Source organism: Haliaeetus leucocephalus, unplaced genomic scaffold (genome assembly GCF_000737465.1).
Source record: "Haliaeetus leucocephalus isolate CR32 unplaced genomic scaffold, Haliaeetus_leucocephalus-4.0 Scaffold555, whole genome shotgun sequence".
NCBI classification, from domain to species: domain Eukaryota; kingdom Metazoa; phylum Chordata; class Aves; order Accipitriformes; family Accipitridae; genus Haliaeetus; species Haliaeetus leucocephalus.
Genome location: NW_010972991.1, coordinates 20,796,717 through 20,807,995, shown reverse-complemented (window position 1 = coordinate 20,807,995; position 11,279 = coordinate 20,796,717). Strand labels below are relative to the sequence as shown.

Genomic DNA, 11,279 nt, shown 5'->3' with positions numbered 1-11,279 from the left:
GGGTACAGAAAGAGAATTTTTTTTTTCCTCAGCAGCTTCAAATTCCTTCTCCTCCCCTACCGCACAAAAAAGTCAACTTTAGGAATTACAGAAAAAATTATAAGAAGGGAGAAATATGGTGTTGGGCAACTTTGTCCTGCATATATGATGTCTTAAGTTTGCATGTTGGACAGAAATTGCGTGACCTCAAAACTATACATGAAAGTCACTGCTTAAAAGTATTTTAAAGCCAGAAGAATTTAGAGTGTAATTATGGAATTAAATACTACCTAAAGATACTTTTGCAAAGATTTTTCGCATGGCATTAAGTGCTTACTGCAAGACTGACAGTACTCCATTTGCTCATATGAATTTTTGACTACTGATGCCTAGATGATGCGGGCTTGTATCCATTCTTGCTATAAGAGTATTTTGCCACTCCATTGAACATGCTGGCCCATCCTTTTGGGACTAAGGATTATCTTCTTGTACTCATCAGATTGTCGTACATCACAGCGTTCCTAAATGCCTCAAGCTGCTTCTGTATGTGATCACTATTACTAGTTTTTGATAACAGAGACTATTCTCCTTTAAATCATAATTTTTGGACAATGGTAGCACAAGCAACTTCAGAGTAAGCATAATTAAGGAAATTAGCTGTATTTTATATCAGCACCTCAAACTGCAGCATGTCATTTGTTATTCTTTTACTATATGGATGGTGCTTAAAAAGGAAGAGCAATAATTCAAGCCATGTAATTACAGACTGTCTCTGATTTGTCCTTTATACGGAAAGTACAGTACCTCCAAACCGTTAAACATCTCAAGTTATAAAACCCTATTAGTAAATGCTGTCATCACACCATGCACCTGTACCACCTATTCAGGCAGACTCAGAATATAATACCTGTATGTACACATCTACATCCCAGCTGGGAGGAAAAAGCAAAACACCAACCAGAATGTACTAACAAGGTAACAGCTATCAACTGTGAATCAACTGTCCTATTAACCTTCTTCTTATTTAACTGATGTACTGGCATCCCTTCCCAATTTCCCTGTGCTTCAGATCATCTGTGCATACTTTAAAGTACAGCTTTTGTCTTTATAGACTTTAAAAAAAAAACCACTTTTTTGGCCTATCAATCAGATATTTCAGATTAACCTAGAGCAGTCATAAACTCTAATCTGGCTTTAAATTAGACAAATTAGCTACAGGGCAAACAAAAAACATTTTGAAACGCCTTAATTATGACCTCTGCCATTATAAGCTTTATAACTCTTTACTATTTATTTATTCAGTAAGGGGCAAAATGTACCATCCCAAAAACTAATGGTCTCTTATCAGGAATTACTCTAACTTTCTTGAGAACGGATAATGCTTTTTCTAAAAGACAGTATCACACTTAGCCAGCAAAAAAATCTACTAAACTCCCCTTTCCAGCTTCCAAATCCTTTTTTTCATTACAATTCATGTGTTTGTACAACACTACTCTAGAAGCATAGTAAAAAGTTTACCAATTTATTTTCAGTGTTTGAAATCTCCTGTTGTGTAGTAGCTAGAACTGTAAAACCAACAAATCATCTAAAGCTGATTAACTGGAGAAGTTAGTTGCATTCACATTTACAACACAGCTGATAACACAGAGGCAAAAATTAGTAGTAAAGATGATGTTAGCTTACAAAAATAATCACGATGAAGTTTTCAAAAGCATGATTAGGTCAGACAAGTTTATTTTGAAGATTCTCATAACACATCTTTATTTTCCCTGCAAAGTCGTCTGCCTCCTTGATCACTTTTATAGCAGCTGTGAAATAAAAGCACTAATTTGTTGGGTGTAATTCCATTTAAATTCAGCAGAGGATTCAACAGTACGCTTCTGAAGCTAATTCTTACCAGAGAGCAAAAAAAAAGGTATCTAAGTGTTCAGAATTTGAAAATTTGTCCACATTGAAGTTTCTTTGCTCTGAGGAATCTATACATACAAACTTGGCATTATCATTCTTATTCAAAAGGCTTTTTTCCTAGCACTTAAAACAGAGGACAAATAATATGCAGAAGAAATAAAGCTACACTAGCCTTTTAAAAATTATAGAATAAAAAAAGTTTCCCTTGATTTTGTTCGCTTCTACTTAAGAGTTTACATGGAAGTTTAGTAATGATGATGACTACGTAAACAAAGTAATTAAGGTTTGACCACCAGTGAGGGTGACCAGTCACTGGGAACAGGCTGCCCAGAGAGGCTGTGGACTCTCTATCCTTAGAGCTATTAAAAATCCAATGAACAAGGCCTTGAATAACCTGTTCTCGTTGATGCTACTTTGAGAAGGGGGTTTAAGTAGAGACCTCCAGGTCCCTTCTATGAATCCATGATTTTTTGGTATTGCCAAAGCAAAGGTTACAAGTTTCTACAGCCAAGTTGCAACTTTGTTGTTTTAGTTTGAGAGGGGACTAAAACTTCCTACAATTCTTCAGTATTCCAGTACCATCTTGTACAGTTGCAATGTCAACAAAGTCCTTACCCACACAACCTGTTTCCTGCTGAGCCTGAATTTTGAAGCTGCAGTTCTTCCTCAAACAGGCTAGTTTTTATTTCTTCCTAAAATTTAAATATGCTGGTACCAAACCAATCAAAGCATTCTAAATACTGACAGAAGCATTTATTTTCTTACATAAGAAGACAACATAGCTGGTTGTCAGCTTGGTTGCCAGTGACAGATGTTAGTTAAAACTAATCAGAGATTGACCCTGGAATACATCCAGACATCATTAGCAACTTAATATTCATATTACGAGCATATGGAGATAAAACAAAGACCACTCCGAAAGCTCAGGCTGAAGTCAGAATTCTTGATCTAATTCCAGCATTCATTTTCTGCCTCAAGGTACTACAGTAAGCAAGGAGAACAAGAAAGCCTATCTAACTGATTAATACAGATTTTGCAGTCTTTGTACACTACCTATTCATTGCTGTGTTGACGAACTGTAATAGTTCACTCTTTCCAGAGGAAGCAGCCAGCATCATTCTGAAGACCCATGTATGCTGAGCATAATAGTTGAGATCATTAACTATTCAAGTTTTAAATATAAGACACACATTTGATGACAATTTATTTTTTATTTTAAAAAAGTTGCAAAGCCAGCTAATGTGAACAGGAAGCTCTTTTTTCTTCTTTTAATAGGAATACCTGCAAACACATGAAACTGAACAAAACCTGAACAGTTTACACAAAAAAAAAAAAAAAAAATCAGTCATTTTCTAATTTTATTAAGCTAACCTCAGTAAGAAGTGTTATTTACTAATGCAGGTAGCACTGAAGTTCTATTTGAACCGTTTAGGTGGTCAGTCAACCAGCACTTACATTTTATTTGATGCAAAGTCATAGGACATGGAATTAAAGCAAACTAAAAAAAAAACCCAAAGCATTACAACTCCATGCCTTTATACCTCGATGCAAGACATTCAATGTCCTCCAGAATTTCTGGGCTCTTCTCTGCCACAAGAAGTAGGCACAATACAGTTCTCGTATCTTAACCATACAGATATTTCAACCAAGAGCTAAACAACTGAACTAGGTATTATTTACAACCGTTGATGGAAACCGTTTCTTCTGCATCTTCCAGTAATTAAAAAAGTGAAAATAACTGTCAATACTGTCAAATCTAGAATGTTTTATTCTAGAGCATCTTTTCCTCCTTCACAGCAAGCTCAACTTAACTTTCCGTGGACCAATTGGCCTATCATTCAGTTCATTAATAGCAGCCATAGCTTCCTCATAGTTTGTCATAGCAACGATGGCATCACCTGAAGGTAATCCTTGTTCGTTGTACTGTACAGAAACTGACTCTGGTATCACTCTGTAGCCATAGAAAAAATCCAGAATCTCATTAGGAGTAGCTTTAAAAGGTAAATTTTTTAATCGAATAGGAACAACACGTTCAGAACCACCACTGAAATTTGGATCTGGCATAAATCTTCCTTCAGGAAAACTTCCCATTTTATTATTCCCAAACTCCATTCTGCCAAAAGGTTCATTGTCACCACCAAAATCCATCAGGGGTGGTGGACCTCTAAAATCCTTAGGAGGGCACATGAAGTCCTCAGGGGGGTGCCTAAATTCAGAAGGATGCCTAAAGTTCCCAGGGGGACCAAATGAATGCATGGGTGGCCCCTGTGGTGGCCCAGATGGTGAACCAACTGGACGGGAAAGCTCACCTCTGTCATATGGATGTGAATGACCCTGCATTTCATTTGGTGCAGACAATGGTACAGTTACACCAAACTTCTGCATCTGCTCTTCAGATATAAGTCTTATTAATACCTCCGTTCCCAAGAATCTTCGACGATTTAAATTTTCTGCTTTCATGGCTTGCTCTTCAGATTTAAACTTCACTAATGCTTCTCCCAGCCCAAGTCCTTTGTCATCATAGAGCAAGTAAATATCATCCTCATCTATATCAAATCTCGCAAAGAACTTTTGCACTTCGATTTTTGACACATCAAATGGGAAATTCCTTACATAAACACACGTCTTAGGGCCGGAATGACCTTCCCGATAACTTTTTTCTGGTATGGCCTGTCCAGGATGATCTCTGTCTTGTGATCTTTTCCTCTCACAAGAATCAATTATTTTCAACATTGACTTTCTTGAAATTGGAAAAATGTAAACAGGACGATTGAGAAGAACCTTTCTATGACATTCCAAAGCAGCCTGATAATCTCGCTCACTCCTTAACATCACAAAGGCATCTCTAGTCCTCCTCTGATGCTTATCTGTTAGAAGCTTGATTTGTTTGCTGCATATATCCAGATCAGGAAAAAAAGCTCTCAAATCTCTCTTCTCCAGATTAGTAGATAGATTTCTTAAATGTATGTAATATTCCTGGTTGGGAGATGAACGAGAACGTGTTCTTTGTCTCCTTGGTGATCTTGAATGAGAATGCTTCCTTGAATGCATGTAGCCTGAACTTCTTGGAGAATGGTCTTCACACAAAAAGTGATCGATTTCATTTGGAATGTCTACCCTCCCACCATATTCAATCCACCGTTCCTCTGTAGTTGGGCTAATTTCTATAAACCTCTGACCCATGTATTGTCTATGACGTTTAAGTGCTTCTAAGGCATCACCAGGAGTAGCAAATTTTACCAAGCAATCACCATTGTTTAAACCATTGCGATGCTTTATCAGAATCACTCCATCCACGTGTATCCCAGAAAGGAAAGCACGTACTTCATCTTCTGTTGCAGAGTAGGGTATACCACGTAGAAATAAGTAAAGATCATCTGGGTTAAACAGATGAGAATCCTTTCTTGACTGATAGCTTGATTTAGGTATACCTATATCACCATGTCTTGTGCCGTTGGTATGGAAACCAGCCTCCGGATGATTTGGTGGACCATAACCAGGTTTATTTATTCCTTTTGGAAAAGCCGTGACTAAATGTGGAATGTCTCCAACACCCGATGCGCCAGAGCCATTAGTACCTGTTCTTCTAGAGCCTGACATAGTTTCTCGTCCCCCACGGTCAAATCGTTTCCGGCTCATTTCTATGGTATTCTGCATTTCTGCCTTGCTGCTGAGAAAAAGCTCTATGCGCGAGTCCTTGATAAACCCTCCTGAACAGCTCATGGCACGCCGTGCATCTTCGTCTGTTGCAAATATAATAAAAGCCTCCCCAATCTCTCCTCCAATAATATGCACACCTCCATCAGGAATATTCAATCCCAAGAAGAAACGACGAATATCTGCAGGACCCGCAACAACAGGAAGCCCCTGTAAACGGATGACTACAGCCATGCTGAGCTCAACCCACAGCAAAAATCACCTGCAGACAAAAAGGTACACATGATAGCACGTCTTTAGTACTCAGCTATTACAGTATCTTAACACTTAAGAAGCTAGAGCCTTTTTAATGAATGTCCTTATCTCAATCAAGAGAGAAGGTATCAAAAAACCCACAAGTTCACAAGAACAAGATTAAAACAAGATTCACTGAAAGTTGATTAGTCAGAACAATTAGCTACTCCACCAGCACACATGCACAAGTCTATCAATATTCCCTATCCTAAGGGCAACAAAATCCACCTAAGTCACTCCTCACCATCCACGATACCTAAAGAACACCTAAAGTCTTTCACGGCATAGTTACTGTATGCCAGAGATCTCTGCCCAGTCCTAAGGAACAAAAAAAAATCCCGTTTACTTTTGAACAGGACACTTGTGATCGTAACACAGAAAATACTAGATGATAAAGGAGAAAGGAAAAAGGATAACTATGTCACTGGAAAATGAACTAATTCACCAACAGTGATGACTTTACTGCTTTGACAAGTTGCTCTACCCAGTGATCAGTTCTGTTCAATAACGTATGTTTTCTCAGCGTTCAAAAATGTTGTCTCTTTCATGTAGTCAGAGTATTAACTGCAGCAGCCACATGCACTCAGGAGAGCATATCCTAGTTCCCAGCCACAAGTCTGTGAGAAAAAAATGCTGTGTATGATCTTGTCACAATACTCAGTGAGAAGTGTTAAGCTTTTGGCAGCTTACCTGTTTCTGCTTTGAAGACCTGATAAATTCTGTAAAATCAACTTAACTGTGGAAAGAAAACGAAACATAATTAATGGCTGATATCCATACTTCGCTTTACATACTGTGCTACACTGCCGCAGCTCATCCATAGCAGTGGCTAATATTAAAGCCAAGCATGTAATGAACCCACAGTTTGGGATACTATGAAGAACTCCTTCCATGTTCCAAGATGCTATGCACTGCATCTTTGTGTTTCCATTTTAGAAGCAAAAGAAATTCAAAATTTAAGTTGACTTCTGGAAATGATGAAAACACGATGAGATTACTTGGTCATCAATTCTGCCACACTGAACTGTTGAAATGAAACAGACTGACAGAGTATCGAGGGAAAAGCTCTCAATTCAATTCTTTTGAGTCCTTGAAAGATGCGCAAGTCCATCTCAAGATTACAGGACGTGTCCATTCTTCTGAAATCCACCTGCTTTCAAAGTTCACAACAAGACTATGCTACTCACCAGTTCAACACTGCACTTAATGTACACAGTGAAGACTATCAAATCAAAGAGCAAAAATACCCAACAAGGAGAAACTTCGGGGAGTACTTCAATTTAGAAAGCAAACTTCAGTATTTTCCCTATGTTTACTGCCTTTCAAACATAAGAACAAGAATCACTTTAATACACTGACTTAAACATATCCTGATTTTCAACATTATCTAACATCACACAATACATAGGACAGTACTCTCAGAACAAACACAAGCTTCTGTAGCAAATGACTACATGCCTTTAAAAAAAGCCCAACATGCCAATGACAAGTGTTTGAGAAGATTCCTTGTACAAACCCTTTGCTCAGTAACAAACATAAAGCATTAGGATCCTGATGCCAAGTTATCTATTGATAACAGTAACTATCACTCCACCTTAGTTTAGCAAAACAAGAGCAAAGCCCAAATTCTGTAACTAAAGGATTCTACATCACTTCTACATCAGCACTTTGTAAACACAACAAACTGAAAACAACTGCCTATTTAGTAACTTCACTAAAGATCATCTGCTCTCTGTATTGTGGTGGGTTGACCCCAACCAGCAGCCAAGCACCCTCACAGCTGATCGTTCACTCCTCATCCCCACCAGCAGGATGGGGAAGAAAATAGGAACAAAGTCAAGAAAACTTGTGGGTCAAGATAAAGACAGTTTAATCAGTGAAGAGAAGAAAAGTGAAGCAAAGGAAATCACTCACCACCTCCCACAGGCTGACTGATGTCCAGCCTGCCTCCGAATAATAAGCACCATGGAAGCCAATAAAAAGTCCAGCCCCACCCCCCCAAAAAAAAGATAAACCAAAACCCTTCTTCTTCCTCTACCTCAGTTTTTGTTGCTGAGTATGATGTTACATGGTATGGAATATCCCTTTGGTCAGTTTGGGTCAGCTGTCCCGGCTGTGTCCCCTCCCAGCTTCTTGCCTACTCCCAGCATACTCGCTAGGATAACAGAGCAGGGGAAAAAAGAGAAAGCCTTGACACTGTGCAAGTGCTGTTCAGCCATAGCCAAAACACTGATGTGTTGTCAAGACTCTTTTAGCCACAAATCCAAAACACAGAACCATAAGGGCTGCTATGAAGAATGTTAACTCCATCCCAGCCAGACACAGTACACTTTATAATGTATCTTCTCAACAGATGTGACGGCAATGCCAAAAAGCAAGGAGAATTCAAGGGCAGAATTTTCTTATAGGACCTTCGTGTCTTGAAAAATCAAATCCGCTGCCCTGCTACTTCATGATGTATTTAATCTGTAGTATTTCTGAATTTCACAACTCTGCATTCTTATCCCAATTTTTAAACAGCATTCAGAACAGATCTCCTCCGTATTTCTTCGGTGATAAACGGCAAGTTCTCCACGATGTACCATGGATACAACATACAACCTTCAGTGGTGAAAACTAGACACAGTGATTCCAGATCATAATGTGGTATTTAAGAAGTCCACAAACAGGAATGCAAGTTCAAATAATAATCTTTTACTGACTGTATATTAAACAATCAAGCACTCGCAGAAAGCATACACAAGCCATCCAACCATTTAAAGTGAATGACCAAAAAGAGTGACTTTTGGGATGAAAGTGCCACACAAAACTAAGAGCAATTCAACTGAACAAGGACTTCAGAGAGCAAGGATTTAGATAATGGATAGATAGACAACTTCATGCCACCAATTTAAATGCACAGAAGCATGCACACCGTTTTAAGAAATTTTAATTTGGACTGAGTTAACTAGAAAACTATAGTACTATACCTATATTTCCAGAGCCTCAGCAAATTCCAGATACCATTGAAACTTCACCAAAACAAACAAACAAACAAAAAAACCCAAACCCCCAAACCAACTTGGAAACATTGTAGGAAACTAAGCTGCACTAGACTAGCATTTTTACCACAACGCTGAGAGATCATGCAGTCTGCATGCAGTGAGCATGCAAACTAGAAAGAACACCCACAGAAATACCCCAACTATAAAACCGGACCAATATGAGAATAACTAGTGAATCAGAGAACGACTTCTTATTCTAATCTTCTTCAAGATAAGCCTTAACAATCGAAGTAAACTGTTGCTCATGGCAGTGTTCACATCGCTGAAGGAAAATGCGAGCGAGCCCTGCAGCCGGGCCAGCGGCACGGCCGGCTTCAGCACGGGGCCGCTTCCGAGCGCTCCGGGCTGCAGAGAGCCAGCCGGACGCCCCGCCGCCAGCCGCGCCGCTCGAGGGCCGGCCCGCACCGGCCCTCGCACCGCTCCGACCACAGACGGCGCAGCCGAAGCCCAGGGCCGCGGGCGGCGGGACGGGAACAGGGAGCGAGGGGAACGGGGCGAGGGGGAGGCCGCCCCGCGCCACACGCGCTCCGTCCCGCCAGAAGCCGCCTGTGATCCGACCCCGCGGAGAGGCCCGGCCTCCCCACGGCACCGGGACAGGGCCGAAGGGAGGCACCGGGGGGGAAGGGTGATGGGCAGCCAGGCGGCATGAGGAGGCCGCGGCCCGGGGAACTGCCGCGCAGCAGCTCCGCGAGGGTTGGGGCTGCCGAGAGCCGGCTCACGGCACGAACCCCGCGCCCTCGGCTACACGCAGCGCCCCGGGAAGCCGGGCGCTCTCCCTTACGCCATCCACCCACCGGACGCGCCACTAGGACAGGCTCCGCGCCGAGCCCCGCTCCCGCAGTTCCCGGCACAGCAACCACCAAGATGGCGCCCTCCGTCGCTCCCCCCCACAACACTCTCAGGAGAGGCTGAGTTGCGCCTGCGCGAGCCCCTCCCCTTCGCCCCTACGGTTGAACCCGCACGAGTCCTTCCGGCCCTCTCTCCCGCCGCGGTGCCGGGCGAGCCTTACGTGCGCATGCTCTGAGCGCGCGGCGCCCCAGAGAGCCGCCGGGAGGCGGGGCGGCAAGTGCCGCGTTCGTCACCCTTGCTCCCTCACATGCGCATGCGCAGTCTGACGAACCCCCCCGTCATTTCAATACGCATGCGCGGCCCTTTGGCGCGCAAACGGGATCGGTGCTGGCAGAGGCGAGCCGCTCTGCAGCTAGTGCGCATGCGCCCCGATCCTAGCGGCCTCCGTCTAAACCCAAGGTTTTATACGGGGGACAGCGTCACTTAGATCGCCCTTGCTTCGGCGTGCTAAGCGTTGTCTTCAGTCTCTCATCGCCGTTCGTCCTAGTGCCTGCCCAGCCGAGGAGGACGGGCGGGGAGGAAGGCGGCCCGGTGGGGCCCAGCGCTGACTGGCCTGAGCCTGTGGGTGCCTCAGGCGCCAAGGAGGGGGTGTGCACCCGCCGCTTCTCTTCCAGGGGCTGCAGGCACGATTTCTAACCGAACTCGGGGCTGGCTCAAGTGTGGGGTTTGGGAGGAAAGGCAGGCAGGGACGGAGGGGGGAAGAGGAGCAGGAAAGGTGTAAGGCTGTGTGCAGGGACGGGGAGAGGCAGACTACTTTGGTTGTGCAGCTGAGGTAGTTATTTTATCCTCCTGTTTACCCCACCTGCCTTTCCCTGTCTTTTACATACTCTTCCCCTGTATTTCCAAGCTTGTTCTCTACACGTTGGCTCCATTTTTGATAGGCAAAAATCTGCATTATGCGTGGTAGATACACCTAGTAAACTTGTTGAACTCAGCAGAAGAAATCTGACGAGGAGTAAAGCATTTGGTGCGATAAGCATGTGGGCTTCCAAGCAATGCTAACACAGAGAATCATAATAGTTAGGCAATTAGCACACAAGGAAGGGGCAGCGAGGAGTAATTAAAATCCAGGACATGAAGTGCTCTGCAATGTTCTGGTAACGTTCGAGGGAATGTGAACAAGAGCGTCCTGGCAGGGGGAAAAGATAAAAGGGAGTAACTTCGGCAGCACATCTGCTCCTCTAGGCGTTTTGTGCGTGCGTTCGCCCCATTACCACTTAAACACACATCTTACATTACACATGGTGTAATGGTTTTAGAGATGAGGCACCGGCAAGAGCAAACCGGGCCTCTCGATGGTTTCTTCCCGCTGGCCTCCTCCAGCTCCATCTTCTAAAACGAGCCAAACAAAACCCTCCTAACTTCGCTTCTCTGGCTTCGGCTGCTCCGGCCCTGCCGCCCCGCTCGGCTTCCCCGACCTCCCTGCCCTCCGCAGCCGCTGCCCTAACTCCTCCCGGGGCTCGCCGCCCCCCCCGCCCCGAAACGCTTTGCCTCCTGGGGCGGGCCCCTCGCGCTCGCCGTACGGGAGGCGGCGGACCAATGAGGGCG

The 11,279-nt window shown here is 43.4% G+C and overlaps 1 protein-coding gene across 2 annotated transcripts; it reads right to left on the bottom strand.

Annotated features, from left to right (window-relative positions):
- Positions 1 to 2,293: 2,293 nt before the first annotated feature.
- RBM12B (RNA binding motif protein 12B) lies at positions 2,294 to 9,789 on the bottom strand. 2 transcript variants are annotated; one of them, XM_010577111.1, is made up of 3 exons: positions 9,677 to 9,789; positions 6,529 to 6,574; positions 3,087 to 5,806 (listed from the first exon to the last, which is right to left on the bottom strand). In XM_010577111.1, exon 3 carries the CDS (start codon positions 5,776 to 5,778, stop codon positions 3,679 to 3,681), a length of 2,100 nt encoding a protein of 699 aa, XP_010575413.1. In that variant the 5' UTR covers positions 5,779 to 5,806; positions 6,529 to 6,574; positions 9,677 to 9,789; the 3' UTR covers positions 3,087 to 3,678. The 2 variants fall into 2 exon arrangements, with proteins under 2 accessions (XP_010575414.1, XP_010575413.1); XM_010577112.1 differs by lacking the exon at positions 6,529 to 6,574 and having other exon boundaries at positions 2,294 to 5,806.
- Positions 9,790 to 11,279: the final 1,490 nt, after the last annotated feature.